This window comes from Paramisgurnus dabryanus, chromosome 1 (assembly GCF_030506205.2).
Source record: "Paramisgurnus dabryanus chromosome 1, PD_genome_1.1, whole genome shotgun sequence".
Lineage (NCBI taxonomy): Eukaryota > Metazoa > Chordata > Actinopteri > Cypriniformes > Cobitidae > Paramisgurnus > Paramisgurnus dabryanus.
Window position 1 is genome coordinate 38,274,041 of NC_133337.1, and position 18,514 is coordinate 38,292,554.

Here is an 18,514-nt window from a genome sequence, read left to right on the forward strand (position 1 = left end):
TTTGCCTGTGGAGGATTTCCACAAAGAGTGCGTCATCTGTCTGGGTCCTGCCCACGCCGAGGCCGTACTCACCGAGGCGGGCTGCGCCCACTGCGAGCTCCTTCCCATCGCGGTGCTGCACTCCTGCCTCGAGATCTTTAAAAGGAAGGCTTCCCGTGCTCTCCCGCCTAAACAGCAGTGGAGCCGTGAAGCTGGAAGACGCCCCGAGACCGAGTCCACGCCGGCTCATCCCCCGCGTGCTCTGTCTCCCCGCCGTCATCCTGTCACCTTCGCCCATGAGTTCCTACGCCCCCTGCCGAGTGCTAGCGGCATGGTTTCCTTTGGGTCCGGTGACAACTTGGAGATGATGTCATCCTCTGAGGAGTTAGAGGATTGGGGGGCTTCGGATGACGACGCCCACGCAGCCGCCGCTGAAGAACCAACCGAGTCGCGTCCTCACGACTCTGAGCTCATCCGCATCTTGACGCAAGCTACGGCGGAGCTCAACATCAAGTGGTCGCCGCCGTCAGAGCCTCAACTCAGCCGGCTGGACGAGTGGTTTCTGCAGCCCGGGCGCCGTCAATCATCCCGCCAACGGCAGGCGCCGTTTTTTCCTGAGGTTCACCTAGAGCGCACCAAATCCTGGCGTGCTCCCCACTCCACCCGAGCTCAGAGCGCCGTCTCCCACGTCCTCTCTGTAGTGGACGGCGCCGACGAACATGGCTACTCCAAAATGCCGCCGCTTGAGGAAACTGTCGCCGCCCATCTCTGCCCGTCTTCAGCCGGCGGATGGAGAGCGAAGATGAACCATCCATCAAAGCCCTGTCGTCTGACATCAACCCTGGCGTCAAAATCTTACGCCGCCGACGGCCACGCTGCATCCGCTCTCCATACGATGGCGGTGCTGCAGGTATACCAGGCAAAACTCCTCTGTGACATGGACAAGGCAGGCCCGGACCCGTCGACCTTTAAAGACCTGCGCAGCGCGACTGATCTGGCCCTTCGCGCTACTAAAGTCGCCAGTCAGGCTGTAGGAAGAGCCATGGCCAGCCTGGTTGTTCTGGAGAGACATCTGTGGCTGAACTTGACGGAGATCAAGGATACGGATCGGGTTGCCCTTCTTGACTCGCCCGTGTCACCGTCGGGGCTCTTCGGCTCTGCTGTGGAGGGGTTCACCCAGCGCTTCACTGAGGCACAGAAATCGTCGCAGGCTATGCGGCATTTTCTACCAAAACGATCTGCCTCAGCGTCTGAGACCGGCCGCCCAAAACCGCCGCCAGCTCAACGCCCTAAGCCAGCACCAGCTCAGCCCCAGCAGAGAGCTGAACCGGAGGTCAAGCGCCAGCATCCTGCATGACCGGCTGGCCCGCCTCGACGCCGCGGTCCCCGTCCCCGGATCACGCTGGACCCGACGCCGGCGCCGCCTCCCTGAAGAGAGTCTGAGGAGGAAAAGAGGCTCTGGTCCCGCTTCGGCCGGCCCGCCCTCGAAAGTTCTGCGTGTTTCAGTCCCCTCGGGCGCTGGACACACCCTCGCTGTAACAGCGAAAAACAAATTTTTACCTTTTCACAAAAAGAGCAAATTTCCTCCTCTATACACACACACACACATGGCTTAACGTCCATAAGCATATCGACGCTCGCCGTCAAACTTCACGTTTGGCAATCCACCCCCGGTATGCCGGGCTGGATTCTAAACGTAATCCAACACGGTTATTCACTTCAATTTGCTCTGAGACCACACCGGTTTCGCGGCGTTCTCTACACCACTGTCCCAGGCGATCGCATGCAGATCCTCAGGGAAGAGGTGCGTTCTTTATTACTAAAAGACGCGATAGAGGCGGTCCCGGCGGAGCAAAGCGAATCAGGCTTTTACAGTCATTATTTTCTCGTTCCAAAGAAAGACGGCGGCCTCAGACCGATATTGGATCTACGCGTTTTGAATCGCGCTCTTGCCAAATGGCCATTCAAAATGCTTACAGCCAGACGAATCATGGCGTTAATTCGACCGGGCGATTGGTTCATATCAGTGGATCTGAAAGACGCTTACTTTCACATTCCGATAGCACCACGTCACAAGCCGTTTCTAAGATTCACGTTCGACGGGACAGCATACCAGTACAAAGTCCTGCCCTTCGGATTATCTCTGGCACCACGCACATTTACCAAATGTGCGGATGCGGCTCTCGCCCCTCTCAGACAAAGCGGCATCCGCATATTGAATTACCTCGACGATTGGCTTATTCTAGCCCAGTCAGAGAGGGAAATTATTACGCACAAGACCGTTGTACTCCAGCATTTGGAGAATTTAGGGTTCAAAATCAACCTCCAGAAGAGTTTGCTCACCCCCACGCAGCGAATCGCGTTCTTAGGCATGACGCTCGACTCGTTAAAGATGCGGGCATGGCTTACACAGGAATGCGCGCTCACGGTCAGACGCGAGGCGGCATCGTTCAAAGCGGGTTCACATCTCCCTCTCAAACGATTCCAAAAAATGCTGGGTCTGATGGCAGCAGCATCCCCACTGATACCGTTGGGAATGCTGTTCATGAGACCGCTTCAGTTTTGGTTGAAAGCGAAAGTTCCGCCCCGTGCTTGGTTGTCGGGCCGCTTATTAATCAAAATCACGTACAGCTGCGTGAAAGCGCTTTCGATATGGACATTCCCTCGCATTTTCCTCTCGGGCACGGAGCTCGGCTCCGTGAGTAGGAGGAAAGTGGTGACTACGGATGCGTCTGCGACGGGTTGGGGCGCTCACTGCGACGGCGAACCCGCCTTCGGTGCGTGGAACAACCAGTTGTCTCAGCTTCATATCAACCACCTCGAGATGTGGGCGGTTATCTTAGCGCTACGACACTTTCGACCGAAACTCCAACATCAACACGTTCTAGTGCGGTCGGACAGTATGACGGTGGTCTCGTTCATAAACCACCAAGGAGGGCTGAGATCTCGCTCCCTATCCAGGCTGGCGAAACGGCTTTTATTATGGGCTCACGCGAACGTACATTCGTTAAAAGCGACTCACGTACCGGGTGTAGCCAATACAGGTGCAGACATTCTCTCGCGCAGCGGTCCGCCGCCGGGAGAATGGAGGCTGCATCCTCAGACGGTCGAGAAAATATGGACCGTCTTCGGCCGAGCGGAGATCGATCTGTTTGCATCCGACGAGAACGCGCATTGCCCGATCTTTTTCTCGAGACACCACGATGCCCTGTCGCAAACATGGCCGGCGTGTCTTCTATATGCTTTCCCTCCAGTAGCTCTGTTACCACAGGTCCTCCAGAGGATAAGAGAGACGAAATGCGCGATAATTCTGATCGGCCCCGTTTTGGCACAATCAACCGTGGCTCCCCAACCTATGGCAGCTGAAAACTTCAGCACCATGGCCAGTACCGCTGAGGAAAGACCTCCTATCTCAGGCGAGAGGGACGATATGGCATCCACAGCCGGAGCTATGGAATCTACACGTTTGGTCTCTGAACGGCAACCGTCATGCCTTTCAGGACGAGTGTTAAATACGCTAACTGAAGCTAGGGCCCCATCTACCAGGCGCCTTTACGCTCAAAAGTGGTCTATTTTTTCTGACTGGTGCACGACGAAAAACTTAAACTCAAACACCTGTGAAGTGGAGCATATTCTCTCCTTTCTGCAGGAAATGCTGGACAGCGGTCGCGCGCCCTCGACGCTTAAAGTATATGTGGCGGCGATAACGGCGAATCACGCCCTTATCGCCGGTCGCACCGTGGGAAAACATGATCTCATCATTAAATTCCTCAGAGGCGCTCGCAGACTAAACCCACCGCGACCTAACACGGTCCCGTCTTGGGATCTGTCCACGGTTCTGAAAGCGCTGCGCGGTCCCCCTTTCGAGCCCCTCGAGCAGGCTGACCTGTAGGAAAATGTAAGCATTGTGGAAATGTGTTCACTGACTGCATATTGTGTGAAAACGACAAGAAATGAATGAATTGTATGGCCACAAAAGACCGATGCTGTACTAATTGTGTTTAGAGTTTTGAAAATGTAACAACTGATTGGCCAAATGCTTGTTAGCGACTGAAAAAAAACTGTAATATCGTTTTTGGCCGAACTATCCCTTTAACTATAGTTTTTGAAAAGCATGGTTGTCAAAACCATGGTTATTTTGTGGTTACTTACTCATTCACTTAGCTGACGCTTTTATCCAAAGCAACTTAGACTTGCTAGATATGTCAGAGGTCAAACGCCTCTTGAGCAACTAAGTTTCTTGCTCAGGGACACAATGGTGTGTCACGGTGGATTTGAACCCAGGTCTCCTACACCAAAGGCGTGTGTCTAATCCACTGTTCCATCACCACCCCTACCATGGATTTAGTCTATAGTAACCATGTTTTTGTTTTAACTGTTGTAAATGGTTTATTTTCGTAATGGGGCGAACACACCAAATGTGAATTCAATGATTTGCACTAGTAGATTACATAAAAAGTCAATGCAAAGACGCCAATAGACCCAAACTCACACAGGGCAATAAGAATGATGCAAATTGGGTGAAACACAATACAGTACAGTATAGCTGCAACAACACACACGTGTCCGATGAAACGTCTATATATGCATATAAATATAACATCTACTTCTCAGCTCAATTGAACATTTTAACAAATGGAAGTGTAAAGCACAGATCTCTGTTTCAGTGTTTGATCTTTATGCTGGAATGGAAGTTGATGGCATATTTATTCTGTATGTTCTATCGAGTTCTACTGATGAAGTGCACAATATAAATCTGACTGCCCATTGGTCACTGGATTTATATCAATGTTATTTATACAGTACAGTGTTATGGATGTTTAGTTCATCTTGCTTTATATGACACTGAGTTCTCAGATGGGTTTGGCTTAGGACCAATTAACCGATAATTAAATGGATGTGCTGGGTATGATTGCGTTATCTACATACTGCTGCTTTAAATATTATTGGTCACTGTTGGCAAGTGGATGGCTGTTGTTAACCCAATATATATTCCACACAGAATATAACTTACTGTAACTTAATCTATACTGTAGTTGTGATATGTGGTCATCATCATGTGCGTTGAATTCAATCAGATGAATGGAAGTTTCAGCTTTTGTCTATAGGAGGTTTACGTGTTAATATAAAGAGATCACAATGTCAGACTGCAACAAGAGATTTAAATATAGGACTGAAATTTCATCAGAGAATGATTCTGGTTGATCGTTGCTTTTGTGTCTCATAATTACAGAAACGCTTTGTGTCTGTCTGACATCAGTGAGGTGCATGATGGGAATATTTCTCAACAAGTTTTGTGATTGTTGTTACCTCCTGAAATTCAGAAGTGCTTCACACAACACATTTAGATCAGCTGTCATCCATTTAATACTAAATATTAACTTTTCATCTTGATTTTTCAGTGTTTTCTTAAGCTGCTTTAAATATTTTATGAATCATATTTGAAATGTTAAGTTTATTGTGTTGAGGTGAAAAGGTATTTTTATTCTGATATTGTTATGGTTCAGCTGGAGGAGTAAACTGACCCGTGTTGATCTGCAGCTACTGTTAAACAGAGATTATTTACAGTATTTTCTTTCTCATAACAAACTATAAAATAAATGTCATTAATCAGCCCGTCAAAATACTGAATACATCTGCTTATATGGAGGAGAAATTCATTCAAACAAACTTTGAAATGGCAGACTGCACATTGACTGACACTTTAGAGTTTATTCAGTCCTGTGTTATCAAATGCATCTGTAGTGGTAATCCATTAATCATTAATCATTTCATTCTGTGGAATGTACAAACATAACAAAATATTATTTTCTAAAATGAAGTTCTGGCCTTCTGTTCACAGGACATCACACTACAGTATATACTACTTTACAGCTTCTTAAACCTCAGTCTTTCTGTAAAAGCAGATAATAATCTTAATATTGCTCATTTAGAAATAAAAACTAACAGCTATGTTATCACTCAGTGAAATGTTTCTATTCAAGAGACTTTTGTGAGATGTGTCAATCAAACGTATCCAGATAAATCAGATGTAATGAGTTTAGAGAGGTTATATCATGTGATGAGCGTCAGTATTGTATCATGAAAGCACACAGATCAGCCCTTGTGTCATGATTTACATTTCTTTATGCCTTTTGTTGTCATAAAATATTGTATCATTGCACTATATTGGTGTTTTAAAGAATAGTAAACATGCATGAGACATTAACCAATGGCCAACATATCCAAAACAAATATTACAATGTGCTATTATCATCTCAAATAAAGGCATGTCCATTCTCATTTCTGAGGTTTTTGTCATGTGGAAATTTGTAAAATGATGTATTTTCTGTTTTGATAGAGCAGCATCCTGAAACAAAACACCAGGTTTAAAGAGCATTCTCTGGATGTCCATCTCTCACGGCCTCGGTTTGAAATCGACATGGCTGCAGAATGATTAATGCGTATACTTCTCTGATTGATGAATGTATTTGAATAAGGGTCAAGTTGACGATCATTGTGAAGCAGCACTGAATTTTGTACAGTAGTTAAGAATATAATATAAGTGCATGCAGAATATCTCTAGATTTGACAGTGAAGCAGATGCTCGTGCAGTGCTTCTATTGTTTCTGTAGTTTCACTGGACCTTATTCAGACTCATCAAGAGCAAATCTGCTAAAACTCAAGAGGACTGAACAACAGTGAGAAAACAGCCAAATATGGACAAAAGGATTTATTTTGTCATTTGCTGGGACTGTGCTAATATTAAAGTCTCCATGAGTTGTGTTATGGTTCACAGCTAAACTGAAATCTGTTGATTACATAGAAATGTGTTCAGATGTTCATGATGGGAAAGTATTTTACATCAAATCTTTTTTCAAGCACATTTTTTACGGTATTTATCAATTAGATTTTTGAGATAAACGTTGTTGAAGAAATATATCATTATGAGTGACTATTTACTTTCTAAATACACGCTGCTGTGGATACTCCGTGTGACAACTTGCCCCATCTCCTTTGGGCTATTTCCCATGCAGATCATGGTCTTTAATACACAATGAGCAGAAGAGTGATTTATGATGCACTGTCAGAAATAAAGATCCCTAGCTGTCACTGCGAGTATTCTGTCAAGAAGTAAACCTATAGAGTTGAGTCATTATTAGTACCTCAGAGGTGCAGATTAATACCAAATGTGCATATCTGTGAACCTAAAGGGTACGCATTCAGACCTTGTTTAAAGGGTACTGCTTCAGTGACGGTTTGGGAAAAATATTCTGACAGTGTATGAATGACAGCTGATCTTTATGTGTCCGGCAAGAGGAACAAAACAAGGTGAATGAGAATTTACTGGACTATTCACAAACACACAATGATCCTCTTTAGATGTTAAGTGTGTGGTTAAAGACATACATAAAGACACTCTTCAGATCTCACAGGATCAATCATTTAGACATTAAACACAATATCTTTCTGAAACACATGACTTTATAAATATAGAAGTGTGCTGGAGTTAAATTGCAGGAGTATGAAGAGCTGTCAGCAGCCAGTGTCATATGGGAGATGAGGATCTATCAGCACAAGGATAAACATCAAACACACGCTTGTTCTGTAAAACTATAAATGATTTTCATATAAACATTAATGTGTAATCAGAAGAGATCAGATCTGTCAATCATCACAAACTTTTTGACACTATACAGTCACAATGACAGTCCAATAATCTGATTAAGTCTGAGTATACTGATCATTATATTAGGAAAACCTCCTGTAGGAATACTGAAGAGGTTTAACTCAGGAACACCTCTGCAAAAGTTTATTTATTACTGCACTCAAAACTCCAAATATAAACATAGAAATATTAAACAAATTCCTGTAAAATCGCTGCGGTATTTACTCTATACTACTTAATATTCTTTAGTATTTCACACAAATAACTATATGTTATTATTATTCTGAGAATAAAGCACCCACAAAATGCAAATTCATACTAAAAAAAAATAAATCTCCACTCCAGCTGTAAGGCTAAAAATTACACCACTGAAAAGTAAGTTAGTAACATCGTGTGTGTGTGTGTGTGTGTGTGTGTGTGTGTGTGTGTGTGTGTGTGTGTGTGTGTGTGTGTGTGTGTGTGTGTGCAGGTCAGAGATCAGTGATGCTGTGTCAGTAATTAAAGGACCTGTCACTCTCTCTCTCTCTTTTACTGTCTCACACCACAGATGAAGTGAGAGAAGAGTCAGTGGGTCACAGATTTTTCTGTCAGACAGACATCAGTTCTGTGTGTCCTTCAATCTAAAAAGAAGTGGTGCTAAACGGCACTAAAGTGGTTCAGTGGCTCGTAGTCATAGGGGAAGCACTTTAAGTGTTATAGTCTCTATAGCACACATACGTTATGGAGTGGTGTTATAAGTGGTGTTATAGTATAACTACAGTACTGTATGTAGTTCACATATGATTACTAGCCAGTGAAACACTTTTAGTGCTAGTTAGCAACTTTTTAGTGTGTTCAGTAGATCACAACAGTCTGATATTCTTCTCTTTCTGCCTCATGTGTGTCCATGATAATACAATCATAAACTATTCTACACAAAACTCTAATAATGATGTGAAAAACAGCTTTTACCAAATCATATAAAACTTTAAAGGTGCCAAAGAATGCATTGCAATAATCTGTTAAATTATTCTCTGATATCTACATAGAAGGTTTGTGGCTTTATTAAATGATCCAGAGTCAGTTTTACATGTTCATTTACAACCCTTTGCATTTATAATGAAATGGTCTATTATTACCTTATAAGGAAGGGTCATGAATAATAATGTTGAGCTCTGCTCTGATTGGCCGTTTCTCCTTCAGTAGCTCTGTGTGTGTGTAAACAGATCTTAAGTTTGAGTCTGGATCAGATTTTGAGGAATAATCAATTGTTTGGAGATTGTTAATGGACGTTTCTGAGTGGTAAGTTTGTGTTTTTTTTTTAAATATGGACCTGCAAAACATAAATGCATTAACTAGCATATAGCGCTAACTCAGCAGTCACAACTTTGTTTTTAGCATTGTAACAACATTATAGTTAATTTAATGTTGTGGTGTACATCTGGACTGTAATGTCGCAGTCTGTGTTATGTTGTGATTGGTCTGTTTTTCAGCGGTCTTTTGAGGTTTACATAAGAAGGAGGAAACAATCGTGTTACATTCTATGGCACCTCTACGATCAGATGAGTTCAGTTTAAAAATCTTCTGATGTTTCTCAAATTATCAAAGTGTTTTAAGAGTTTGTAAAGATAAACAATAGTGAAGTAGAAATAAATGAACTTCTAAGAGAGTTTGACTCCTGTACAGAACACATGTTGATTTAACCAAGACATTTCTTTCTAACTCTCTCACCTGACTGGCACTGAATTATTAATGAGTGTGACTAAACTCAAGGTTAATGTAATGCCTTCAGGTCTATAACACATCTGATCACTTACCTATAAATTTTACGTGTGCAAAAACATGAGATGACATCTGAATATCATGTGGCTGTAAGTTATATGAATCTAGATTAGTAAAGATCTCCAATGAACAGAATAGTTTGTTTTTACATTAGGATAATAACATTGAATTGGCCTCTAAACTCAATGCTGTGAAGAAGCTCATGACAGCAAACATTCAGGTTTAGTTTTAGACTGAGTAGTGATGTTTGAAAAATGAATGAAATGTCATTTACTGTATGTTTCTTCTGATAAAGCAACAACATTGAGCATGTTAAATATATGAACGTCATTGAACACATGATATAGTTTATACTTCAGCAGACATCTCTCTCTCTCTCTCTCTCTCTCTCTCTCTTTACACTTACAGTAGTTTAAAAAAGCAAACACCTCTAATTTTTTGGGGGTAAAAGGTTTTTGAAGGAGCGTATAAGAGAAACAGATCTCTATAATGAAAGTGGTTTCTCTGTGGACTGAAGACGGATGTCTGTTGTTTTTATATTTCAGTGAAACTATATGTTAATGAAAGCAATATTTCAGCTCAGTTTGTCTGTACAGAAATCGCCTGCACAACATCTGTTAACAAAACTACACATGAGAGAGAGAAAATCAGTTCAGGAGAAAATGACTTTTTACTATTTAAATCATCTCGCTTTCATTTTCACCCATACCCCTGAAAGCATGAAATTACATTGACACTTAAAAAGAGGAGTGCAGCACTAAATGAATAACATTCATATGAATGTGTTTGCATGGAGTTTCACCTCAGAGAATATCATATCAAAAATATGGGAAAATGTTCGGTGGTGGTAAACTGTGCATTACAAATGCTGGGTTAATAAGATGACATCCCGATGCTATTAGTCATAAATATAATTATACTAAAGGGCCCCTAACCTAGGTGTTTTCAGCAATATAAAAATACTCTCTGGTATCCCCAGAATGTGTTTGTAAAGTTTCAACATGCTCTGTTTTTTTGTTTCTTTAAATGCAAAAAAAGCTTCTGTTTCTCTCCCGAATGTAAAGTAGGGGGAAAAGCACTTACACATGTACGCGCTCATAAGGTGCATTCTGTGAGAGCGGTTATTGGTGGGGTGTAATTAATGTGACATCACACTGATAGGGGATCCCCAACAGCCTGTTTTGTGTGACTGTTGCGGTTTAAAGGAGATCACACAAAGATATAATAACAGGAGGTTTCTGCACACACACAGACTCATTTTCTGATAGAAACACATTTAAAAGTGCATTTTTAGGTTAGGGGGGCTTTAAATAAATTAAACTAAAGCAATATCACTGCACATGCATGGGCTAAAGATCATAACATTTTATGAGAAATGTTTTGCAGGTGTAGAGTTTGATATTTTGATCATTATCACACATGAAGTGAGATGTTAATATTTAAGAAGCTCAGATGCAAAAGTCTCTAAACGCCACATCCATCAAAATGATGTAACTGAATGCTCTCAATGCGTATTAAACGTTCATCAAATACTTAAAATCTGCTTAACTCAGATCTCAGGTCATTCAAAGCTTTAACTTTGTTTGCAGAATCGCACTTAGAGGGGTTTGCATCTGAGCTCTTCAGTCCCATCATCATCATCATCTTCCTTCAGTCTCATCAACACTGCAGACATTAATGCTGCTGTTAAAAAATAATGATGTGTTGATTGTTTTCAATTCAATCTTTATTTGATGGCAGTAATATCTGTACTGAGAATTATTATTGTGACACTGGTGAGCAATTAGCAATTACTATAATAACTAATCAGAAGAGAGAGAGAGAGAGAGAGAGAGAGAGAGAGAGAGAGAGAGAGAGAGAGAGAGAGAGAGAGAGAGAGAGAGAGAGAGAGAGAGAGAGAGAGAGAGAGATGTGTAATATGTGTAATATCAGAATTTGAGCATCACATTGACATTTACAGGACGGTGGTGAAGGTCAGAGGAAGACGTCAGTGTTGCAGACTGTAAACCTCAGCACATCACTTCTCCACCCTAACAACCACCAATTTTCCTTTTTAACCATTTATATTTATTCATTTAGCAAATACTTTTATAAGTAACTAACCTTCATGAGGAGATCATGGGTCTCTATCTGTATCTCATGATTGTGTCTGAAAGCACCTGCAGATGAAGTTAAAGAAATACAAGAGACCAAATGACAAGACATGATAGAGACACACAGAGGACTGAGGTGATAAAGATGTTGTTATCTCTTTTTTAAAGCGATAGTTGGCCCAAAAATACAATTCTGTCACAATTTTCTCATCCTCATGTTGTTTTAAATCTGTGTGAATTTCTTTTTTCTGATGAACACAAAAGATATTTCAATAAATGATGGTAAGCACACAGCTGACTGTAACCATTGACTTCCATAGTAGGAAAAATAAATGTGATAGAATTCAATGGTTACCATCAAATGTGTGCTTACCAACATGTATTAAAATATCTTCATCATCATTTATCACAATACTTCCATAATATTTGCTTTTCCTACTATGTTAGTCAATGGTTACAATCAGCTGTGTGCTTACCAACATTTATCAAAATATATATTTTTTGTGATCATCAGAAAAACTCATAGAGGTTTACAACAACATGAGGATGAGAAAATGATGACAGAATTTGATTTTTTGGGTGAACTATCCCTCGAACAAAGAATAAAAGCTGCAGATGACAACAGAAACCAGCTCACACATTCAATGATTTTGCTTCTCTGTGAGGTTTCTCATGGACCGAGTTTCTGTAGACGGCGACAGAAATCCTCCAGATGAACAAAGACCACAGGAGGAAAGATGAACGTGATGAGTCTCATTATTAAAAACAATACAGGCACAGTCAAATCCCAACGTGCTTGACGGATCACATTAACCTGATATTAAATATCATCTATAGACACACTGTTGCAGTTTATTTTACTGATGGAAATGATTTTCTGCTTCTGTTTAATATTTCCACATCTTAACTTTTAAATCGGTTTCATTATTTGAAGTTTTTCTTTCAGTTCAGATAAAGTCTACAAATCTCTACACTTTTTACAACGCTTCACAGTACAGGTATGAATATTTAGCAGCGTGTTTCAGCCTCATTTGCCTTCCTGTTGTATAATGTTGTGGTGATGATTAAGATCTTTCATTAATAATAAACAGAAGATATGAATGCTGATGAATTTGAGATACTGACGGTGTTCAAACATTTGAGCAGATCAAAAAGTTTCTGTTGACATTAAAACATCCCCACCTACAAGCATGAATAAATAATCCTTTTATTTGTCAAAATCATGCATGTCTTTGAGTTCCCTTTATAGATGACACACAGTTATAGGCTCACAACTTTACACAGTACACTACAGATTATTTTCCTATGAGGTTTTTTGTTATCAAAATTCTTTACATGAGTAAAATTTCTCTCACATATTTGCGGCTGGTTTTTTTTAGCCCATTTGTTGTTATTGCAATGACTTCACATTGTTTGTATAAGAAAGAAGAAAAGCATCTTGTCTTTGTCATGGCTATGAAAGAAAGTGCAGTGATTTTCTGAAGGATGGAGATGCTGGAGTCCTTTAGTATTTCATGTGCTCTCATGTTGAAGTTTTGCAGTTGTAAAGCCTTGTAAACTGTGTGAATGTCTCTCTTTCTCTCTCTCTCTCTCTATGATGAAGGCTGGACTTTCTGAGATACTGATATTGCTTCTGCATTAAACTAATACTACGATGAAGAGGTTTGTCTCCGATTGCTGCGGCTCCGTCTGGTTTTTGGCTAATGACAGAGGAAAAGCCCACAATATACTTCAACAGTACAATGTTATCTCTTAAATGTTCTTTAACCTATAAAATTGCAGGTGTGATATAGATCAGCTTGCGTAAGTTTTCAAATGTTTTCCTTAAACTTGCATAATAAACATGCAATGAAACGTTTTTAGAGAATATTTTTCTAGAGCTTGAATATAAAGAGTAACTCGACCGTCACTTGGGTGCATTACCAAAATAAATCAAAACAAATAAAGAGAATAGCAGAGGAGAATATGTAGCCAACATTAGTCCTGAGGGGTACAAGCTCGCTCTCTCTCTCGCTCTCTCGCTCGTCCAGGGTGTCTTTATCGTCTTGCATAGCTCCTCTTTCTCATGGTAAGGCACTGTATCCCCATCACAAGAAACTTTCAGTATTTGGCCCTAACACAGGTCATCAACATCATCATCATCATGTGTGTCCTTCATCAGTTCCCCTCCTCTTCATAAAGTCTTTGTTAATTAAATAAATGAAATGAAGAAGCGTTGGATAGTCCTGCCCACCTTCACTGTGACTCAAAACACAGCCGTACAGGACAGTGTTTGTGTTTGTGTGCGTTTTAATTTAGCTGGTCCTCGTATTGTTTCCGAAAACAGTCGCCAGCAGGAAAGAATTCCCAGCAGCGTTCCTGGTACATTTTCCAAACGTATGATTCCTGAAAGACAAACATGAATCGGATGTAAACAGCCAGAACTGAATATTACAAAACACATCTTTGTGCTTTGGCAACACTTATGTACAGTTTTTGTATTACCTGGCCTGTGTGCTCTGTTTCATCTTTGTTAATAAGATACATAAAGAAAAATCTGGAAACAGACACAAAGTCACAACACACATCTGTTAGCTGCTGCTCATATACAGGTGAATTATATTAAAATATAAAGAACATAAATGTTGCATAGAAGCTTTAAAATGAACTTTTACCACTGCAACACTGATGTCAGTGAAATGAGAAAATGTACACATCACCATCATCACCATCATCTTCATCATTAATATCAGTTAAACCTTTATTCTTTATGATTTACTATTGTCTACATTATTAAAATAATAATGCAATTAAATAACAAAAAGTAACACAAATTATGACATGACTAAAAACACTGTAAACAAATCAAAACACAGCAATATTTGGCTGTAGATCTCTGTTCACTTTATGGTGTGAGATGATTTAAAACTCCACTGAAAGACACCTTGAATGCTTTTCTTTCTTTCTTTAGTCCTTTTGTAAAGAAATTCATACATTTGTCTTTTTTAAGTCATTGAAAATTAAACTTACTGTAAATTTTTTAAGATTGAGAGAAACACAAATGCAGTTAATAGTTGTTTTGGAGGTTTACATCTATATAGATACTGCAGTGCTGACAGTAAATCAGTCTCAATTCATTTGATCTTTTACAGCATCTAATTCACATCATCGCTGAGGGTCACATGACTCTGATCTTATATTGACATGTAAGTGATGTGTTATGGTGCACTTCTTTAAATTATTACCTGACATTCAGAAAAATCACCAAATATTTGTCAATTTCACTTGCATTAATATTCATACTGAATCCTGTTAACATACAGATGTGTTTGCTGTACTTCATGTGTTTTGTCTTGATCTCATGCTTTAGGAAAGAATAATGAAGTCTTGTTGAGCATTGAGAAATGAAAACAGGACTTACAGGTAGTTGGCCAGGTTGTGTTCTTGTAATGTGTGCGTTTCAAAGCCGTGTGGAACCGTGTCAAAATAATCATTTCCAATTCCACAGATGAAACATTTCGTCTGCGAGGAGAGAGACAGATTTCATTAAACACTGATATTTATCTCAATAAAAAAGTCATGCTTATATTTTACTTTAAAGTCTCATTAAAAGTAAGAGAAATCATGTCATCATATATAAATTCAAGCCTGTTTTAGAAACATTATTGACTTTATTTTCAATTTCATTACAGTGATTAGCATCAGTGAAATATAATATAATGAAAATACAATAATGCCACAATTGAATGTGCACTTCTGACGGGTGAAACACTTCAGCTCATACTCGACTGTAGAAGAGAAAACGATGAGAGAAAATCTAAATAGATATAACAATCATAATCAGAGTATTATAAAATAAATCACTAATAATTCAGCTCAAGTCCCTGAGATCACATTACTCTTAATGCTCTCATATAACACCTCATCTCTTTAAATCTCACAAGTCCAGAATAATTCACTCTCACATTTCTGCTCATTTATTGATTAAACCAAACAGGATTAACACACACACGCACACGCGCACGCACACGCACACACACACGCACACACGCGCACACACACACACGCACGCACGCACGCACATGCACACACGCACGCACGCACGCACACACGCACACGCACACACACACACGCACACATCCCTCAAGTCAAATACACAAAACTCTCTACAGATTCATTACGTACAGTAACACATCACATCACATCACATCACATCATGCGTCTTCTTTTTGTCTTCAATCATCTCCATGAATCATGTTTATATTATCAGCACATCAGATCACTGATGTTCTCAGTTCACCGGATGGGTCCGATCAAAGCTCATACAGATTATACACTGAAACATTGGCTTTTTAAGTCAGAATGACTGTCGAGCATTTTTAGAAGTGAGTCATTTATGGATCATCCGTGTCTCAAGTCACACATTGTTTGAAACAAAAATTTGGTTAACTGGTACAAGCCGTCGACTACAATACTCAGGTCAAATAAATGATGAATACATGAACTGGACATCGCTAGTAGGGTCTCACCTCCATGTCTTCTTTCACCTGCTCCTGTTGGTCCCTCAACTCACCAAATGCATCAATAATTAGACCTGAAAAACACACACACATCAAACACAAGACACTTCAGAGAACTACAAACAAAACATCACACAAACACGCGCACACATGCATACACATACCTTGAATGATGGCCAGGAGGATGACTATGACAAAGAAAAAGAAAGTGATGTCAAAGATGATCCGATAGATCTCATACTCATCACCCGCTGGATCCTCGATCTGATCACCGATCCCACCGCCAGCCCGAACTCCAACGTACATGTGGAACATATAGCACTACACAAAAAATAAACACAAAACACAAGGGTTAATTTTTTGTGTACATGTTTTTAACTTAACAACAAGCAAAATGTTCATTATAAAACAGAAAAAACTATAATGTCGGATTGGAAAAGCTATTGGACAAGTATCGACACACATCTGATATTATTAACTAAATCAGAAGTGAACATCACTACACTTTACTCGACTGTCATTCTGAAGAGAGATAAACTAGATACTGTGACTGTTTAGTAAACTTTATCTGAAACACCTCTTCATAAAATGTCTTATTGAAGATCACAAAAAAGCTGTGCATTACAGTGAGTTTTCTACAGTTTGGGGGAGTTTTATGATACACTGCTTTATGTCATTTGTAAAAACACAACTCTCAGAATGTAGTTTTAAACGTTGGACTGTACATAATCTTTGTCTTGGCAGTGTAGATCTGCTGCTGGCATGAGTGAAGGCTTTAAGGGTGAATCATTAGAGAGGATATGAATACATGCTGCTGCTGCTGTAAGAAGAACCCCTGTAGCAGATCTACTGTAGACAGGTGGTGCTGGGGAGGAGCTGGGATAGAAATAATCACATGTAGCGCTGCATTGAGATAAACCAGGACACAACAGAATAAAAATGGGTCATGTTGATAGGAATGAAAGATGGATTGGCTGCGCTGCCAGCTTTATGAGAACCATAAACCATAACCAGCTGCGTGGAAGAGTTTCATGACTGAACTGGGCATTCATTCATGATAAAATCCCTATAAGGCACGCAGTCTCGTGGATTACTTGAACCTGTTCATGTCTGCAAACACTCCTAACACCAACACAGAAAATAAATCCACTGGAGTTTTGTGGATTAAAGGCATCTGTCACTCACTCATGACAAAAGTTTTCTGTGCACTCCAACTGTCTTCCCTTATTAGAAGAGGAGAATGAGAGAGAAAGACAAAGAAAACAGCTAGAAATGGTTTTCTACGGATGACTGCTTCAGAGCGGATTAAAGCTCACACACAACGCACGCACGCACACACACACACACACACACACACACACACACACACACACACACACACAAACACACACACTCATCATCACACAAAGACACCCCTCAGCACTAATGTGAAACACCTCACTGACCGACAAAAGAACAGAAGACAATCACTATAATTCAAAACCTAGTGAGCTACCTACATAGACAGCATCTTTAAGCAGCTTTAGGCATACTGTATGCTGCCTTTTAAGAAACCTTTTTTGGATCAAAATCAAAAATTGCAAATAAATATCAATCAATATTTTGTACCATGTATTTATGCTCATTAGTATCACTTTATTAAGTTTCCCTTACTGTATGTGAATTAAGTGATGTATGTATTTATTACATATTCACCACCTGTAGCAACACCCTTATGTGTAACCACACCCACACGGGTGGCCCCGCCCCTATCTCTACCTGTGCTGACCAAGTCCAAAAGTGTTGAGGGGTCATTTAATGTGTGTGTGGGTGTGTGGGTGTTTGAGTAGCACGCATCATTCTAATATACAGAGTTAGAATAACCAACATTTCTATTACTTTCTATTATGAGCCCAAATAACATGATTTGATTGGACACTCAATATTTAAAGAGGACATTTCACAAGACTTTTTAAGATATCAAAAAATCTGTGGTGGCCCAGAATGTGTATGTGAAGTTTAAGCTCAAAATACCCTACAGATAATTTATTATAACATGCTAAAAATGACACTTTGTAGGTGTGAGCAAAAATGTGCTGTTTTTGGGTGTGTCCTTTAAAATGCAAATGAGTTGATGAAAGCAAACACTGATCACCATAATAATGGTTTGTTGTAAATGAAACTCACTTGTGTTGTCAATTATTTTCTTTCTCTGCTCTAATTGGATAGTGCAGATTTAGGGGCGGTATTATTATAATAAGATCCCCTTCTGACATCACAAGGGGAGCCAAATTTCAATGAGCTATTTTTCACATGCTTGTAGAGAGTGGTTTACCTACACTCTAAAAAAACAAATGGTGCTATATAGCACCAAAACTGTTGATTTGAATCGTAACCATAGAAGAACCGTTTTTAGTGCCATATAGCACCGGTGAAGCACCTGTGTAGAACCATATAGGGGCCATATAGCACCACTATAGCACCACATTTGGTTCTACATAGCACTATATGGTTCTACACAGGTGCTTCACCGGTGCTATATGGCACTAAAAATG

The 18,514-nt window shown here is 40.3% G+C and overlaps 1 protein-coding gene across 8 annotated transcripts in view; it reads right to left on the reverse strand.

Moving 5' to 3' along the window:
• Nucleotides 1-12,671: 12,671 nt before the first annotated feature.
• Nucleotides 12,672-18,514, reverse strand: part of ryr2a (ryanodine receptor 2a (cardiac)) — a 108,760-nt gene continuing 102,917 nt past the window's right edge. For all 8 annotated transcript variants that reach the window (XM_065272385.2, XM_065272382.2, XM_065272383.2 and 5 more), the window contains 5 exons: nucleotides 16,145-16,301; nucleotides 15,990-16,054; nucleotides 14,882-14,982; nucleotides 13,966-14,017; nucleotides 12,672-13,866 (listed from right to left, as the gene is read on the reverse strand). In XM_065272385.2, coding sequence (XP_065128457.1) covers nucleotides 13,771-13,866; nucleotides 13,966-14,017; nucleotides 14,882-14,982; nucleotides 15,990-16,054; nucleotides 16,145-16,301 — 471 coding nt within the window. In that variant the 3' untranslated portion in view covers nucleotides 12,672-13,770. The remainder of the gene's footprint in view (nucleotides 13,867-13,965; nucleotides 14,018-14,881; nucleotides 14,983-15,989; nucleotides 16,055-16,144; nucleotides 16,302-18,514) is intronic.